The sequence below is a fragment of the Hippocampus zosterae genome, chromosome 11, assembly GCF_025434085.1.
Source record: "Hippocampus zosterae strain Florida chromosome 11, ASM2543408v3, whole genome shotgun sequence".
Taxonomy (NCBI): Eukaryota; Metazoa; Chordata; class Actinopteri; order Syngnathiformes; family Syngnathidae; genus Hippocampus; species Hippocampus zosterae.
In genome coordinates, this window is record NC_067461.1 from 18,098,155 (window position 1) to 18,118,182 (window position 20,028).

A 20,028-nucleotide genomic window follows, 5' to 3' on the forward strand; every position below is an offset into this window, starting at 1 on the left:
ATTTTTTTTTTTACTTTTGAGAAGACCCGAGGGAAAAAACCCCAGCATGTTTGTTCAACCATTAACATTGCATCGTCACAGAGAACCTTTTTGAACACGTTAGACCGATGAATAATTTGTGAAAATAACACGCGCACACAACACAGGTCAATGTTTCAGATTGTCAAGCCAATACAATGCAAGCACAGTAAATACAAAATGCAGTTTCCAAATCCATCCATCCATTTTCTGGACCACTTTATCCTCACAAGGGTCAGGGTGGGTTATTGGAGCATATCCCAGCTGACATTGGGCAGTAGGCGGGGGACACCCTGAACCATTTGCCAGCCACGAACAACCATCCACGCTCACACTCACACTCACACCTATTGACAATTTTGAGTGTTCAATCAACATGCCATGCATGATTTTGGAATGTGGGAGGAAACCGCAGTACCCGGAGAAAACCCACGCAGGCACGGGGAGAACACGCAAACTTCACACAGGAAGCCCTGATCTCTGCACTGTGAGGTCGACGCGCTCACCACTGACCACCGGGCCGCCCAGTTTCCAAATGATTATTCTATTTATTAAGGGGGGGGGGGGGGAATATATCATGAAAACAAGCCAAAATCAAGGCCCAGGGATCCGTCCCACCACCTCATTGTATATGGCCTGAGAAGTCGACACTTTCCCAAACTTGTTAATCAAAGGTCAGCTGTCATGAACCACAGTTTTTGGAGATGTGAGTTTTAATGAACTGGGCACATTAGGTCAAAAATGTCAGCATACTTGTTGAATAGAGAAATCACTTAACTAGTAACCATCAGAGTGGAGTAGGCTACAGGAGCTCAAAAACATGCATTTTGCCATTATGTAAGAAATTCAAGAACAAATTACCGTCAGCGAAGTTTCGGTTTTCGAACACAGCCTTCTGGAACGGATTATGGACGAAAACCGAGGTTTGACTGTACAAGCAAAGTCGCTGAAATCCCTCAACCTAGAAACGGTTACTAAGTCATTCTTTGGAATTCCAGCAAATCACAGTCAGAGCCATTTTCCGCAAAGTGGGAAAACAGGCAGCAGGGGGAGCTCCTTCCTAGGAGTGCTCAGTCAAACAAAATTATTCCCAGAGAGCAACAACAACTCATCCACAAATTCACAAACGTTTTGATTCACTGCCCTCTTAGCATGAGTCAACCATAAGAATGACACTGGACAAAAATGGCAACATTGAGCGTTCCAAAACGAAAACCAGTGCTTGTCTCACATTTGTCTTGATGATCTCCAAGACTTTTAGAGAAACATCCATGTGGACTAAAAAGGTAAGGAACTTTTCAGAAGGTGAGCGTCATGTTTCATCTGGTGTAAAAACAGAGAATTTAAAAGACATGCCACCTGTTTTAGCGCCAGCACGACGGTCTTGGGCTGTTCTGATACTTGTGGATAATAGAAAAATGAATTCTAGTGTCTACCAGGAAATACACGAGGTAAACATCAGGCAATCAGTTTGTGCCATCAAGCCCAAAGCATCTATGGACTACTTACGATTTCAATGTACTGTATATTGCTGTTTTAAAAGTCAATATTTCCATCAGCAATACAAACTGTTGTTGTTTTTTTTCTTTGATACATTAGTGCAGGCAGAGTAACATAACGCCTGCTGGTTGTTGCTACAAAGTCGGTGAACCCGACAACTTTTACCGTTGTCAAAAAATTCAGCCCTTTTTGGATTTTTTTTTCCAAAAATAGTCAAGACACAGTTCTAAGAAATGCTATGTTACTAGAAGGTTGATGGTTGGCCACAGGGCACAATAAGAGTTTTGTGCATGCACAGACCGTGATAATTTACTTCACGCGGCTGATTTTACTTGAGTTGCTGCTGATTATTTTTCCCGGCCGCAACGCACAAGTTCAGAGTCGTGCATTTTTCCATGACGTCAGTCAGCAGCAGCACAGAGCTGGCATGCAGGCCAGCCTGAATCACCCAGGCGGCACCTCTCTCTCTCTCTCTCTCTCTCTCTCCCCCTCCCTCTCCCTCTTCATGCTCTTCTCATGCATTCCCTCTCCCTCCGACTATGTAAACATAAGGAGATGTTATGCCTTTCTTGCAAATGTGTAAGCTTGTTCCACAGTGTAACATCGGTAACCAGTGCAAGCTTCAATCAACTGACTTTATAAGCAGATCATTGTACCAAAATGTTTCTGGACGTCTGTACTTTTGCCCACTTTAACCGCTGCTACTATAAGAACCATTGACCCAATATTTTAGATTTTCCGGACGTTTAACATTTACCTCTCCATATGTGCTCACTAAGCATCGACAAGGAAAGCACCGAATGGTTACTCAGCTCATAATAGTGGTTTCAGAGATTAAAGAGAGACGTCCACATGATTTTCGGTGACAATTTTTTGTTCGTTTTATGGCATTACGCATGATTATCGACCTTCCCGTCTTGTCATCTTCTCCATAGAGATATCGGTAAATAACCAGTGGAGGGAGCCTCGCCATCTTTAATCGGTGGGAGTCCCTTGCATTCACTTGTATGGAGGTTGAGTTAGTTGCCTTCAAAAAATATAAATCAGAACTTGTTGAATTCATTTTCAATTTTTGACATGGAATGGTTTGTTTGAAACATCAGACATGCAGTTTTGATTCCAGACACGTGTAATTTTATAATCGGGGCTTTCATAACCTCAAGACAACTTAATCTTAGACTCAAACACCTCTGTGGTTTTAAGACAGGATTGTGTCTCACACTGCTTCATGATCTCGGCTCTTAGTGGGTAATAGTCACTGAGAATGTGTTTCAGCAATGGGAGGCGGAGTCTATTGACGAGACAGATGAAGGACCCACAATCATCATTTTATGCAGTGTTCCACCTTTACCAAAATCCGACTGCACCCATCCATCCATCCATCCATCCATCCATCATCTACCGCTTATCCGGGGCCGGGTCGCGGGGGCAACAGCTTTAAGATAAGATAATAAGATATCCTTTATTTGTCCCACAATGGGGAAATTTACAGCCTCCAGCAGCAAGAATGTATGTAGAAGAAGAAGAGAAAAAAAAAACAACAACAAACATCTTTCAATTAAATACAATATGAACACAAATGGATAAATCGCAGTACTATTTACAATTTACCTTCACATCATTTAATTATTATTATTATTATGATTGTTATTTTTTATTCATCAGCCTGACAGCAGTCGGTAGGAACGAGCGTCGGTATCTCTCCTTCTTGCAGCGCGGGTGTAACAGTCTCTGGCTGAAGGAGCTACCAAGTGCTGTCAGGGCGGGCTGGAGGGAGTGGGAGGGACTGGCCATCATAGCTTTTAGCTTAGTTAGCATCCTTCTGTTGCCCACCTCCTCCAGAGTGTCAAGGGAGCAACCCAGGACAGAACTGGCCTTCCTGACCAGTCGCTCCAGTCTCTTTCTGTCCCGGGCCGAGATGCTGCCTGACCAGCAGACAATGCGGGAAGCCCAGACTTCCCTCTCCCTAGCTACTTCTTCCAGCTCTCCCCGGGGGATCCCGAGACGTTCCCAGGCCAGCTGGGTGACATAGTCTCTCCAGCGTGTCCTGGGTCTTCCCCGGAGTCTCCTCCCGGTGGGACATGCCCGGAACACCTCACCAGGGAGGCGCTCAGGAGGCATCCGAATCAGATGCCCAAGCCACCTCATCTGGCTCATCTCGATGTGGAGGAGAAGCGGCTCGACTCTGAGTCCCTCCCGGATGACCGAGCTTCTCACCTTATCTCTAAGGGAGAGCCCGGACACCCTGCGGAGAAAACTCATTTCAGCCGCTTGTATCCGGGATCTTGTTTTTTCGGTCACGACCCATAGCTCGTGACCATAGATGAGGGTTGGGACGTAGATCGACCGGTAAATTGAGAGCTTCGCCCTTTGGCTCAGCTCCTTCTTCACCACGACAGACCGATACAACGTCCGCATCACAGCAGACGCTGCACCGATCCGCCTGTCGATCTCCCGCTCCCTCCTGCCCCCACTCGTGAACAAGACCCCAAGATACTTGAACTCCTCCACTTGGGGCAAGATCTCCTCCCCGACCCGGAGGGGGCACTCCACCCTTTTCCGACTGACGACCATGGTTTCAGATTTGGAGGTGCTGATTTTCATCCCAACCGCTTCACACTCGACTGCGAAACGCTCCAGTAAGAGTTGGAGAGCCCCGTTTGAAGGAGCCAACAGCACCACATCATCTGCAAAAAGCAGGGATGCAATACTGAGGCCCCCAAAACGGACCCCCTCAACGCTTCGGCTGCGCCTAGAAATTCTGTCCATAAAAGTTATGAACAGAATCGGCGACAAAGGGCAGCCTTGGCGGAGTCCTACCCCCACTGGAAACGATTCCGACTTACTGCCGGCAATGCGAACCAAACTCTGACATCGGTGGTATAGTGACCGAACAGCCCGTATCAGGGGGTTCGGTACCCCATACCCTCGAAGCACCCCCCACAGAACTCCCCGAGGGACACGGTCAAACGCCTTCTCCAAGTCCACAAAACACATGTAGACTGGTTGGGCGAATTCCCACATACCCTCGAGGACCCTGCTAAGGGTGTAGAGCTGGTCCACAGTTCCACGGCCGGGACGAAAACCACACTGCTCCTCCTCAATCTGAGGCTCGACTTCCTGACGGACCCTCCTCTCCAGCACCCCTGAATAGACCTTACCAGGGAGGCTGAGGTCCGACTGCACCACATTTCAAAACTACTCGAACATCTTTAAATTACAAAGTGGCGTTACCCTTCAAACGATGGGTAGAACGGTCCTTTTTTTTCAATATTGTGTTTTATTTGAAAATCGAATGAATGAGCAAGACAGATTTGGCTTGCTCATGTGAGACGCAATTATTTCTATTAAAACAAGAATGAAAAAGTGTGCTCTATTAGGCAACGGACTATTTTCTGTTCAGGATATGGCAATAAATTATAATTCACATCACCACTGCATCATTTGTACAATGCACTGAATGTGCATTGACCCATCATTTGAATAGCTGGATCATTCCTCACAGCAAGAGGTTTTTTTCAGTGCTACTTGACTTTTTCTGGAGAATAACATACACTATAGGAAGTGATGGTGTGCTTATTTTTAAATCTATGAATTGCATACTCTAATCTTAGCAGCTGAGTTGCTCAGGACTCAGAAATTGTGATTACAGGAGGTCTTTCTGCAAGCGTCAAATCTCATAACTCTATCTTCATATTTTACCAAGAACTGGTATCATCCATCCGTCCACCCATTTTCTAAACCGTTTTATCTCCACAAGGGTCGTGGGGCATACTGGAGCCTATCCCAGCCGTCTTCAAGCAGTAGGTGGGGGACACCCTGAACCGGTTGCCAGCCAATCACAGGGCACACAGAGACAAACAACCATCTGCGCTCACACTCACAACTAGTGTTCAATCAACATGCCATGCATGTTTTTGGAATATGCGGGGAAACCGGAGTGTCCGGAGAAAACCCACACAGGCCTGGGGAGAACATGCAAACTCCACACAGGAAGGCTGGAGCTGGAATCGAACCCGGTACCTCTGCACTGTGAGGTCGATGCGCTAACCACTCGTCCACAGGGCCGCCATTTCATATCGTCACCCTTTTAAAATAATAGCACAAGTCCCATTTTGACAAGAACAAAAACTTTGGATGCTGGCCACTTCTGCTCAAATTGCCAACATACAGTACGTTCTTCATGGTTTGGGAACAATATGATTGAGGTTATTATTTTAGGAAGGTGACGCTGATATATTTCATGAACGTGATTCATGTTAACATACTGGATCCTTACACATCACGTCGTAGCTCCAGGGATGTAAAACAGGGAAGCTGGTCATATGTTATATTGTAATATTATAATGCTGCATATCCGGGAAATAATGTCAAAAGTCTTCTGGGATGTGAGGGAAGAGACATGGGGAAGTTGTTGACCATGGTTGCAGCCTATAGCGACCATTATGTTAACTGTTTTGTTAAGCGCTTTGTTACAGCTGCCGCTGTTGTGAAAGCGCTATATAAATCTGCATGTATTGTATTGTATTGTATTGTATTACTTTGGCACAAATTCACGGCTCATTCCTTGAACAAGGAGACCATTCAATTATACCGCCCGTACTGGTATCAATACAGAATTAATTTTTTAGCCACCAAAAATGACTCTGTAAAAATATTTTTAAGAACTGGTATTTGAGGGTAAAAAAAAATGCAGTGAAGCAGCTCTGTGTCAAAAAGGGCGCTTCACTTAGCATATCATTGCCGCACGAATACAGAGACACAAACAGACTCCCGCAGGCATTGAACTCCTTGAAAAAAAAAAAAAAAAAAACCAGACAAATGCAGCAATGTGTGGACTTATTTTGCCCCCATGTCCAATAGGCAGGGCGTGCCGAACGGACAGACAAAGGCAGGGCCAGGCATGCTGTAAGATCTACAGGTTAATATTTTCTTGGACACATTTCAAACACTCCCCTTTTGTGATCAACGTTCTTGTTCCTCGTTGGTTACGCTTGATGAGTCACTGTTTGGACAGCCACGCAGTCGTACACCATGAGGGCGAATAAATAAAGACATTGTACAAACCCAATTCTAATGAAGTTGAGACATAAATAAAACAGAATACAATGACTTGCAAATCACATTCAACCTATGCTTAACTGAATACACTCCAAAGACAACAACTTTAAGGACGTTTCTCAACATGCAATTGCAGGAAATATAAGGATTTCATCATCATGGTCCATAACATCATCAAAAGATTCAGGGAATCTGAAGAAATAACTGCACATAAGCAGCAAGGCCGATTGCCCGTGACCTTCGATCCCTCAGGTGGCAATGTATCAAAAACTGACATCAATGTGTCGAGGATATCACCACATGGGCTCAGGAATATTTTAGAAAACCAATGTGAATACAGTTTGGCGGAAGTGCAACTTAAAACTCTACTACGCAAAGCAAAAGCCATGAAGCAACAACACCCAGAAATGCCGCCGGCTTCTCTCACCACCAGCTCATCTATGATGGACTCTTGCAAAGTGCAAAAGTGTTCTTTGTTTTGACAAATGCACATTTCAAATTTTGGGGGGAAATTGTGGAGGTCTTGTCCTGCGGGCCAAAGAGGAAAAGAACCATTCAGACTATTATGGACGCAAAGTTCAAAAGCCAGCATTTAAGATCTGTTAAGGCACCATTAATGTTGACATACATGTTTTGAAGAAACATGCTGCCATCCATTTCATGGACAGCCTTGCTTATTTCAGCAAGACAATGCCAAAATCACATTCTGCACACACAACAGTGTGGCTTCGGAGAAAAAGCGTCTGGGTACTAGACTAGATCTCTGCTGTCCATCAGGCAAGCATGAGAAAGAAGTCCATCTACAAATAGGGTCCTCAATTCCCAACCGTTTATTGAATGTTGTTTAAAAAATAAAATAATAATATAAAAAAATAATAATTATTATTAATTAAACAACTAATTAATGAAATAATTAATGCACAAATAAATAAAGAATTTTGTCGGGGCAATGTAAAACATTGGTAAACTTGACCCCTGTTCCAGCTTTTTTTGAAAATGTTGCAGCCATAAAAATTTTTGTTAATTATTATTTGCTAAAAAAAAAATCATGTTTCTCAGTTTGAACATGAAATATCTTGTCTTTGTAATACAGCCAATTAAATTTAGGTTGAACATGATTTGCATAACAATGTATTCCGTTTTCATTGACTAATATATGAAGCACAACATCCCAACTTCATTGGAATTGGGTTTATATATTGTAATAGGCATGAACCTCCGCTGAAAAACGGTAACTAATAGCTCTATGTATAATCATCCTCTGTACAGTCAGCAATATAAGATTCCTATGATGCTTAAAAAGGCAATGTTACATGTACTTTAAAAGGAAATCCCTCCACCTTGCAGCAATATGTGCAAGACTGGGATTAAAATTGAACTAATCTGAGATCTACTGCGCTGTACCAGTTTAATAAAAGTCAGAGACGTCGCCTAACTATGTCAATATGCTTTAACACAGATATTGTTTCCCTGTGGCAATATTTGGCATCATGAGACATGGTATTCAAGTTTACACTTAAGGGAAAATAGAGTGACGTCATTCAAGCATTGTGTGTTCAAGGTGAGTCGGATCATATCCAATGGAGACCTGGTCCCTGGTCTACATTTGGTTTATGGTCCAAACATGTTTAACCCTGGAGAACCCATGGGGTCAAATTTGGCCCAAATCCTAAATTAGGATAAAAGCATTAAATATTTGAAAAAAAACATACATTCTGGTGTTCAGTGAACATATAGCAGTCATTTAATGTAAAATTCATAATTTTCCAAAGAAGAAAAGGGGTCTTGGTTTCTCCTGGGTTATTAAATAATTTGAGGAAATGAACAGGAACTAAAGAAAAGTGCAGGTTATATATTTTTTTTGTATACCTATCAGCATTTTGACCAGTTAGCATCCAAACAGTTCTGGAGAACAAAAATGTAACATTCCTTTGAGACTCAAAGAGGAATTTTCTGAGATATTAGGGAATTTTAAATTGTGTAAGTGGCCTGGTGCGGGGGTGGTGGTTGGAATTTATCTCCTAATCTGCATTTTATTTAGTTTTTAGACTTTAAAACAGTTCCCAGGTGTCTTAATAACATGTGTGTGACATGCTTTCAGCAAAATACCACAAAGATGAAGAATCATAGATGTGTAGCATATGTTGTCAATTATAGACAAGACGTCTATATATAGTTTGTCCCGCCGTTACCCAATCGGGGCCAGTGGTGAGTCTGGCTTTTGTTGAGTGTGACGACCAGTGGACTGGATCTTCCTGGGCAAGAGTGGGAATTCCAGCCGCCATGAGGCTCAGCAACTTATAGCTTGCTTCTACTTGTGGAAGCAAAACCCAAAGCATGGAAAAAAAAGATATTTTTTCAGGAACGCATACATTTACATGAATATGAAGCACATACTCCATCTCAGCCTGTCGATGCCATCGTGGGGAGGCATGCATTGTAATATGTTTTGTTTCCTGGCTTGGTTTGTCATGTTCACCGAGTGTCTGAATCGCTGATTAATTGCCACATAAATTCATATGTGCATTTCTACTCTTGTACATTTCAACCTGTGAAAATGTAAAAGTGATTTGCACAATGTGCTGGAATTATTCATCACTTCCCCTCCACAAAAGCAAAAATACTGTGCTCATCATTTTTTTTTTCTGGTTGAACTGGACAATAGTAGGAATGTGAATATAAATATTGGTGCTGATCAGTCATAGTTTTCGGATATTTAGTGATGCTAAACTTTTGTTGCAGCACCAAAGCCAGAGAGAGAGGCAGCCCGCCATCTCCTGTGGCTTGTCGAGGCAGAATTAGCTTCCGACAGCTGAACAGACAAGGTTTCTTTTTTTTTCTTCCTGGTCTTTATTTATTTATTTATTTGTTCGTTATATCGTTATGATATTTTCAGAGGTTGAAGTGGGCCTAAATAGAGATGTCCACACACATTTTGGAGCTCATTTATCCTCATTTGTCGAAACATTGTTTGTGATGTATTTACAATGATTTTGAATGGAAAAATAATCTCCAGTCCCGACGTTGACTCTCACCAAGACATGGAGGGAGCATGTTAGTGAAAAATGGATCATCCCAGCCGGATGATAGCTTTGTGTTCAAACCAACCAAATATAAAAGCAAAATATAATCTAAGGAGCTTCTGTAAATTAAACTGCGAATGGAAACGCATCAATGTGACTTTGTCTTATTTAGCACAGACAAATAATGCTCCAGCATAGCAACCCTATCATTTGCGCAATGCTGTTGACACAGACAGCTTCAGTCAAAAAACACGTATATCCTGTTTACACACACACACACACACACTATATACACACACACACACACACACACACACACACACACACACACACACACAGTAGTGATAGATCGTGATTAGATCGGTCTCATCGGACCATAACATTTCTCAAACACTTATGAGAAAATATGTTTTTATGGTCTAATATAACCAAGACTGAATTGATTGGCTGAAATTTTTTTTAAAAAGTTATGATTGGAGCAAACACAAGCATGCTCATCACCGAAAGAACACCATCACAAGACTTGAAGCACACTGGTGGTTGTGTCATGTTTTTGGGCTGTTTTTCTTCACCTGGAACAAGGGCCTTAGACAAAGTGGAACAAATTAAGATCACTTTGATACAGTAAGTCTGTGTAAGCGCAAAACCTCTATGCTACTACTAGAAAGCAAAACAAAGTCCAGGATATGCATACTAGAATATGTGACATTTATGTGGGGTTAATCGGAGGCACTTTAAAAGGTGGCCGTTGAGCACTGACTCACAGGAGTTTGAATATGAGAGAGGGGTTCAATTTGAACACAACCACATCCCAGTTAAACAAAGTTGTGCACACTTTTACAACCACATTACTGTATAGCAGTTTTTTTTTAATTCCACTCTGGAAAATATTTTTTAATTTGTTGTACAGATTAGAGATCACATTAAATGGTAGAAAAGGTTTATCTCAGCCTCATTCTTTTATATCACAAAACCAGCCCTTCCACAACAGGCATGTCGACTTTTCAACATCCACGATACATTTCCAGTGGAAAGAGTTATGGTTAGTCAACGCTTGTATGGAGATAACGCGGTCAGACAGATTTACATGACTGAGCATGAATTCTCGCTGAATAACAATTCATTAAATGTGGAGTCGAAGCAGATGTATGAATGGGAAATTGGCTTTTCCATACAAAAAATGGCATTTCTCGAGTTTCTGCTCACACATTTGGTGTGAATAATACAACCAAAAGAATCTTTGTGAGCTGCCTGTTTCTAAAAATGTGCCTGAGAGAAAGCCAATCAGAAAGAGAGAGGACTGCTTCCTCGTAACAGGGCACATTTAGCCAGGATCATTACTGAAGAGTGTTAAGTGCATTGTACTCAGAATTCTTGATCTTTTGGGGTGTTTGGGCATGAGCATATCACAGACATCTAATAAAGCCAACCTCTGAACGGTTTGAAATTTGAGGGGGAAAAAAATATCATAAAAACATGACATTTGCTTTCCTGAAAATGAGCATATATCTCATATCTGTCTCCCAACAAAGGTCAACTAAAAGTTGTGTGGGGTGGGGCCTTTAATTTGTGGTTAAAGTCACGGCTGTGTTAAAATTACAGTAACTTTCCATCTCTTTGAAAATGCAAATACAGTACTTCTATGGAGGAAATTATTACTCCATTATGTAGACAAAGCTAGCTTTAACAGAAAGTATACCTGAGGATAAAGATTTAAGAGCCAATCTACTTTTCCAGGCTAAACCTAAACATGTCTTGCTTGTGAGACAAAAATGCTCACAGGGTCAAGGCCAGACATACATACCTGGTAAAACTCCCTCAGCCATGTTTTCTGAAGATTTTCAGGCTGCAAGGAGAAGAAACAAAATGTTACACAAGTTGAAAATACTGTCATATCACTATCCATGCACTGATGTTCGTGATTTTCTAATTTGGTTAAAAATGAAGCAGGATCACAAAAAAGAAAAGATCTAATTATAAAAGGGATTTTTTTTCTTTCCCCGTTAAAATTGTAAAGGATTTCTTTTGGCAGGTAAGAAACTTGTTGGTGCAAAGAGGGGGGGAAAAAAGCAATGGAAAATGTGCAGTTCCTGACATCGTTCATGGTCAACTACTCAAGTTAAGCCATCAAGCTTCCTCCCGCCATCTATTTTACCTTATTTTGCTCTGCTTGTATCATCGTTCCGTCCCCTCTCTCCTCCACTTTAAAAGGCTATTCTGAGAACTGGACTTCATTTCCACTGTGCTACGGGAAAAGAGAGACACGGCCCTGGGCTGTCTCTTGTACCATTTAAGGACAGATCTCGCTCTGTCGATAACTAGGCCTGACGAGCGGCAGTTGTGTATACATGCATGCGTGCGTTTATGTGTGCGTGTAGACATGTCCATGCTCACTTGCTAACTACTGTATTCTAGTTAACAAGGTGATGGCCACATACTTGGATTCAGTGGCGGTGTTTTATGAAATTGGAACAATCAATTTCCAACATCTATTCTCTTCATTCCATCGCATTATTTTATTTTTCCACTTTGAGTTGGTCAGAGCAAACCGTGTTCCAGCCAACTTGGAGAGGCCAAACATTTCGGGAGCAATTTGCTTGCAATCATAATCATAATCAGCAAGTCGAGTGGGTATGATGTGTGTGTATGGGGAGGAGGTTATGTTTTGGTCATAATATTCGATAAATACTGCATCAATTCTGAACTGCTCCAGATGATGCACATGGCAACATTGTATTTTGTGTGGTATTGATGATTTCTACGATTGTGACGTGGCAGTTTAGGTATTAAGAGGTTGCTTAAGTGTCAGTTAAGTCCCCGCTGGAGGCCTCTGTTCGATATAAACGGCTTGCCACTACTTACATGTTATTCCAGTATGAAGACCACCCAGGCACGATGTCCTAATATCTTAATGCGGTTTACCATGCTCCTCATAGAAACAAATTAAGTCAAACTGCTGTGTTCTGACTGGATACATACCTGTTTTCTCTCAAAGAGCGTAAGAAAAACTAAACAAGGTTGATGTTCATTATCACGATGCAGATCTCAAGGATTCATGATGGATTAATATATTTCAATCACTGATTTATCCAGAACCTACTGCTTGGTGGCATGGAAGACATGGGACACCGAAATAGGGAAGTGTAGCAGTACCTGTTGAACAGTGAATTTGGTCCACATAACGTTCACGGTTGTGCAAATGAGCAATAGGGCTGTGCCATATCTCAACAACAGTCCCCAAACCACACTGCATTGATTTAAGAAGCTTAAATTCATCAATTGATAATTGGAATGGACAACGAGTGGGCAAAAGATGCCGACCTCTATCCAAGGGTAAAACTACAAAACAACACAGGCACGCTCTCGTTAGACTACAGCGACACCAACATTAATAAATGCCGCATCACACAGCATCCCTAAAATGTTGACTTTTTCGCGGGTACAATTTACCAAACTATCTTCAGTCTTTGCAAGTCTGTTTGTGTGTGCATGCACCATCATCCAAGCTTCAGTCTGATCCGACAGCACATACTGTTGGTCTATATAAGGACATGAGCACTGGACCTTGTCATTAGTCACACGAACAGAGGATGAGAAATAGAGGGCAAAAATAAGACTGAGACGCAGAGTCATGAAAATGTTAAAATTAGTAAATTATCACCTGAATTACCGCCTCACAATTCCTTTCACTTGTAAAGTAATTTTAAATATCACACGAATGTAAGTCAGTGCTCATTAACGGAATGGTGCATGCAGATAACTTATTCGGTTGTTGGTTGCTTGTGGTAACCAGCATCATATTTCAAGCAAAATTGTTTCCATTGATTTATCATCCTTTTTTTGTACTTCTGTACTTCAGCTGTATAATTTCCCATATTTCCAAATTTGTTGATCTAACCTGACACTAAAATATTTCTGCACATTCATAATGCACCTTGCAAGAATAAAAAATACAACAAGGTGACAATAGTGTGAGGCTATAAAACCACACCACTGACGGTCTTAAAAGTGTCCAAGAGCATCTGTGGAATAGACAGCATAATCGATGAAGTCAATATGAAGTCAGAGCGAAAAGGGGAAAAAAAAAGCTACCGCAGCAGAGCCAACAACTTTCCAGTACTTTCCAGCAGGCTCAGATGGAGGCTGACCCAGCTTTGGTAGGCCGTCATTCTGAGGAACAGATGTTGACCTTGCCAGGGAGGCTCAGAGGAAGCGCGGTAGCCAGCTTGAGGCCCAGGGCCCCGGAGAGCAAGTCAGTGTACCGGTAATAGAAAAGGCATTGAGTGACACTTGCCCTTGGAGAGTTATGTGTGTACCCACGGCACTTTGCACCAATTCGCAGGTTATCAGGATGTAATTTGCAGTTAATTAGAGCCAGGCTACAAGCTGAGAGGTAAAAATACACCCCTACCATCCCAAGACTGCATGTACATCTCCACCTCTTCATCTGGCACCCTCAGTCGCCTAGTTTTCTCCACCTCTTCAATCTCTCTCGACTCATGGCCTACTTAAAACACAGATGCTGTATGATTTATTTATTTATTTATGTATTTGTTTATTTATTTATTTTGTGAATTCACCCAATAACCCCAAATGAGCTTTCCTAATAAGACTCAAATTACTACTTTAAATTTGCCTCACAACTGTGAAACAGGGGGACTTCTCACGATAGCAAATTTTATCTCAGACATAAACGCAAACGCACACAAAAACCATATATGTGTACAGTACTTTTAGTTTTTATTCCAACAGCGCATCAGTATGAGCATACACTTAATTTGACACTTCATATAGCCAGCGTAAAAGGAAAAAAAGGGAAAGAAGTTGCGAAATTTACAATCAGCATTCAATTTCACTTACACCAATTTTTTGCACGAGGTCTTTTACTTTGCTTCCTTCATCTTTCATCTCTCTTACTTTTATCCTGTCTTCAAGTGTTAAAGCTTTTCTTTTCTTCACTCATTGTGAAGAGCCTTGGTCTGTAAAGGTCCATTTTGTAGCCATTTTATACCAAGCAATGCAACGTTTGTGCTGTGTCTGAAACTACAAGTGACATTTCTAATCACGTGCAAGCAGTAACAAATACGCACTGGCATGTGTAAGCCAGTGTGGTGGTTGCTGTTGCTGTTTCTGAGCTCAGCAGTAGGAGTCACTGTGGCAGGCTGAGGTTGGATTTGACTTTTGCGGGAAGGCTTGTTTTCGTTGTAATGAACCTCACTGCGAGGCAAGGGTGGAGAAAAGGATTTCGTATTACGCAAGGGGGACTTTCGTTGTAGGGGAAAGCATAAAACGGAATGGCTTGAATGCATGAAGTTTTTTTCACACTAGGGGGTATTTTCGAACATGTAGGTTTCATTGTAGAGAAGTTTCACTGTACAAGGTGTTCGGGAGTATAAGATACAACTTCAATGAACGACCTATTTTATAACTGTTTTCATATGTAGGGCACACTCATTACAAGGTGCATAGAATAGAAGATATAGAGTAGCTGCGGTTGCGTTAAGCATCCACTCGATGGAGCTATGCTGATGCGAATACAATACAATACAATACAGCTTTATTGATGCAGAGCTTTCCCAACCGCTGCACCTGTAACAAAGCGCTTTACACAAGATTTAAAATACGACTAGTATTGATCCACATATAAAGCACATCGGATTATAAAGTGTGCCGTCGGCTTTTGAGAAAATTGAATGCTTTTAGGTGTGCCTTATGATGCGGAAAATACGGTACTGACTACAACTCGTTATTTTGCAGCGACCTTATGTGTTAAATTACTGTAAATGATGCATATTAATAATGTGAAATAAACTGTTTTCTGTGCACATTTTCTATCAATGTTTATATCCCCCCCCCCCCCTCCGCCATCCCAGAAGTCACAAAGGTGTGTCCCTAACGGCAGGCAAGAGAAATGAAAGTTACCTCCAGAAAATATGTGATTTTTTTAATTGGGTGTCAGAACAGGCATCCACTTGAGTGCATTATTTGGGTAGTTAGATAACTGCTGGCCTTACCCAAGATTTTGCTCGTAAGCATGTTACAATTAGAGATGACCCTCTCACGTTTTTGCACCCAAGTCCAAGTCAGAGTAATTTGTTTCTGAGTAACTGCCAGTTGCGAGTCTTGATCTGTTACTTCAGCAATGCATTACAAAGTAAAAAGAGCACATCAAGATTGTTGTAATTATCTTAAAGGGACACTTGAGTGGGGTGAACAATGGCACTAGGTCTATATATAAAAATAAGATTAGATAAGATAACCTTTATTTGTCTCAGACTGGTGTCGGCACCAAAATTCATCCCTTAAAAAAAGAACCTCTCGTGATTTAAGGGCTTTTCGTGGCTTGGTTGTAATATTACTTTTCCATTTTGTATGTCAATTTAGGCAGACTAGACAACTTTATTTTGGTCACTAAGTTGATCATAATGATGGTACTTTGTGAGTTGCTACAAGCGTTTATTTTTTTAAGGAGGTACCTGGTGTAAAAAGTTTGAGAGCATCTCTAAGGGGATCGTGGGTGATTGCAAGGTTAAGGAGGGAGACCTCACCCTTATTTTGCTACGTGTTGTTACTCCATCTCTCTGGGAAGGATCCCGCATTCTGCATCACATGTATGGGACTTGAATCATACACAAGCATGCACACAAGTGAGAGGAGAGGAGGTTTTACAACAGCCTCTGTGATGTAGAAGCACAACATGAAAATAAAAAATAAAAATAAAATAAAATAAAATGTAGCCTAGATTGTTCAGGAGCCTGAATGACACCTTGTCACGGCAAGGAGCAAGGCTAAGCTAAGTACTCTCGTCAAATGGAAAAGGTTTTAATGTTTTTGTGGTGCCAAAAACGCTCTTGTGCTGACTAGCCGAAATCTTGCCTTTTAACTTATTCAGTTTGACCTTTATACTTGATGGGTATGAAGCATTCCCTGACCCAATTATGAATTAAAGAAGGGCAGCTAAATTTGGATTGGTATGAAATTACGTCAAAGAACTGTCCTGTTTCGGGTGCTCAGGGCAATCTGATTTTTTTCCCACATGTCCCATATTCTTTTGTAGTCCTCTTCAAGCTACATTAATGTTGCACTTTAATTAAAAAGAAACGGCGAACTCCATAAGAACAAAAATTATCCAGAAACGATGGATGAAAAAAATACCTTAAGAATATAATCCACTTTGACAAAAAGCTGTAGCTGGGCTGTTGCTTGCATAGCGCTTTTCTACTTGGGGGATTCAAATTGCTTCACAGTTACCTTTACCACATTCACCAACCGATGACACAGCAATAGGAGCAACTGGGGGTTCAGCATCTTGCTCAAGAACACTTAGGCATGGTCACAATGGCCGGGGATTGAACCATCACCCTCTAGGTTGGGGAAACGACCAATCCACCACTGAGCCTTAACGTCCACCAAAAGGTTCAGAGAATCCAGAGAAATCACTGCATGTACCGGGTAAGTGGAAAGGCAGAAAACCAACATTGAACGCCCGTGAACTTTGATTCCTCAAGCGGCACTGCTTCAAAAAAACAACATCACTATGTAAAGGATATCACCCCATGGGCTCAGAAATACTTCAGAAAACCAATGTCAGTAGATACAGATTGGTGCTACATTCATTAGTGCGCCATAAAAATGTACTAGGCAAAGCAAAAGCCATTTATCAACAACACCCAGAAACGTCGCTTGCTTCTCTGGGCCCAAGCTCATTGAAGATGGACTGATACAAAGTGCAAAAGTGTTTTATGGTGTGACAAATACACATTTCAAATTTTGGGGGGAAATTGTGGACATTGTGTCCTTTGGGCCAAAGAGAAAAAAACAATCATTCAGACTGTTGGGAACATAATGTTCAAAAGCCAGCATCTGTGATGATACGAGGCTGTGTTATTGCCAATGACATGGGTAAATTATTGTGAAGGCACCATTAGTGCTGAAAGGTTCTTCGAGGTTTTGGACAAACATATGCTGCCATCCAAGCAACATATTTTCATGGACGCCTCTGCTTACTTCAGCAAGACTATGCCAAACCACATTCTGGGCGTGTTACAACAGCTTCGTAGTAAAAGGCTGTGGGTACTAGACTGGTCTGCCTGTAGTCCAGACCAGTCTCTCATTGAAAATGTGTGGCACATTATGAAGCATAAAACGTGACAGTGGAGATTCCGGACTATTGATCGGCTGAATCTGTACATCAAGCAAAGAATTCCACTTACAAAGCTTCAGCAATTCAAGTTGTCAGTTTACAAATGTTTTTTCAATGTTGAAAGAAAAGATGATGTTACAGATGATAAACATGACCTTGTCTCAGCTTTTGTGGAACATGCTGCAGCCATAAAATTCAAAGTTTAATATTTATTTGCTAAAGGGTGATCAGTTGGATGTATACAAATGCGTCCGGATGCTAAATGTTCTAGGTGCAGGGGTGAGTGGCAAACAGTTTTTTTTTAATTTTTTTTTTTTAGATGAGCCGGTCCTCGTCAGATTCAGAATCATCGTACAGCATGCAAAGGCCTTAAGAGGCTCATTATGAACTCTTTTGAACAAATCTGTAGGGATCATCAAAGAGGAGATAAGCTCCTGGGAAATGTTATCCTCATCGAGGGTAATGTACGAAAGTATGGAGGAGGATCTCGAAAGTGCCCGAAACACAATTTTCACCTACCTTCCTACATAACAATAACACGGTGCTACACATTATTACCCTGTTATTAGCTGGATTTAAAATGTTAAAAAGATTTCTAATTCCGGCCTGTAGCTGATGTATCAAGAAATGTCTCATTCCCTCGAAAGATGCTATGAGCTAAAATTCTGAGGCAATGCCTAAACTTTGCTCTAGACTTGAAGGTGTGGTTTTACATACAAAGGTGACCTACTTTTTTCGATTTGGGGAAAGAAAAAAATGGGTACATGAGCTTGATCGAGTAGGGTGGCCCGGTAGTCCAGTGGTTAGCACGTCGCCTTCACAGTGCAGAGGTACCGGGTTCGATTCCAGCTCCGGCCTCCCTGTGTGGAGTTTGCATGTTCTCCCCGGGCCTGCGTGGGTTTTCTCCGGGTGCTCCGGTTTCCTCCCACATTCCAAAAATATGCATGACAGGTTAATGGAACACATTTAATTTCCCCTAGGTGTGAGTGTGAGTGCGAATGGTTGTTCGTCTCTGTGTGCCCTGCGATTGGCTGGCAACCGATTCAGGGTGTCCCCCGCCTACTGCCCGGAGACAGCTGGGATAGGCTCCAGCACCCCCCGCGACCCTAGTGAGGATCAAGCGGTTAGTAAGATGAATGAATGAATGAATGAGCTTGAATGAGAAAACAGACAAAATCTACAAAGATAGTAACACACACACACACACAAAAAAAATCAGGGGAATTTCTCCCTCTACATTGTCAACCATGATCAACTAATTGGGCATTTGAGCAATCTCAGGGTAAGCAATTCAAATAATGGATGGATGAATGATTAAAGGCTTTTTAAAAGCTATGATCTTCCGAAACACGTGCAACATCATGACTGCATCTTTGCAGTACTAGCATAGTACTTCAAATGCTCAATTTAGACGCAAAATCACTGCACCTATCGTAATTATTTTTCACGTGCTTAAAGCATTTTACCCTTTCATGCATCAATAATGATAACCTGTAACCAGATCAAACCTGTAACCAGATGAGCTCTCCACTGTAGTAACCGCTGTTCCTTAAATTATAACATTTTCTTTTTGTCTCAAATATGTAGGTAGTTTTGTGATGTCAAGTGGTTTGCCAGGTAATGGTCAAATGAAACACTTCACAATTCACAAGGAGATAAAATCAGAGCAATGAGAATGGACTCATTCAGTCATTTACAATACCAATGTTGCTCCACCAGCACCTTTCCTGGTTTTGATCATTATGCCAGTGTTATTTCTAAATCTTTAAGTGTTGGGTATGATTTAATGTTTTTTTTTAAAGCTCTTTGAGTTGCATTTAAATGAGGAGTGGCAATTATGCACCATTAAAAATAACATCAATGCTCAACCTTAATCTGATCACACCACAATATAAAATAAAAAGGAACAGTACTCAGTAAACAAATGCAATGGTAGTGGTGTAAAGTCAATGTGACGGTAAATCAGCTCACATGAACGCATCTTCACCCCTTTTAGTGTGAATCAGCAGTGCAACAAGATGGGATTTCTGTAAATCATGTGTCATCAGAATACAGGAAATTACAACAGCCACAACAAAGATGTTCGTTGAAGCCCTGTACTATGGGCTGCAAGACTGTGGAAGAGTCACAAAAACAACAACTTTTGCAGCAAATTGGCCATTAACTTTTCATTAACGTACAGTGCTGTACGTTACAGTGAGCAGTGAGCTCTCCCACTCACACCTCTGCCATGTATTACTCAACAGGCACATCATAATTCTTTTTTGATGCACAGACGTTATT

At 41.6% G+C, this 20,028-nt stretch overlaps 1 protein-coding gene across 1 annotated transcript in view; it reads right to left on the reverse strand.

Annotated features, from left to right (window-relative positions):
* The window catches only part of LOC127610097 (inositol polyphosphate-5-phosphatase A-like), a 161,145-nt gene that overhangs the window by 124,496 nt on the left and 16,621 nt on the right, over positions 1-20,028 (reverse strand). The window contains exon 2 of the mRNA XM_052079831.1: positions 11,407-11,448. Coding sequence (XP_051935791.1) covers positions 11,407-11,448 — 42 coding nt within the window. The remainder of the gene's footprint in view (positions 1-11,406; positions 11,449-20,028) is intronic.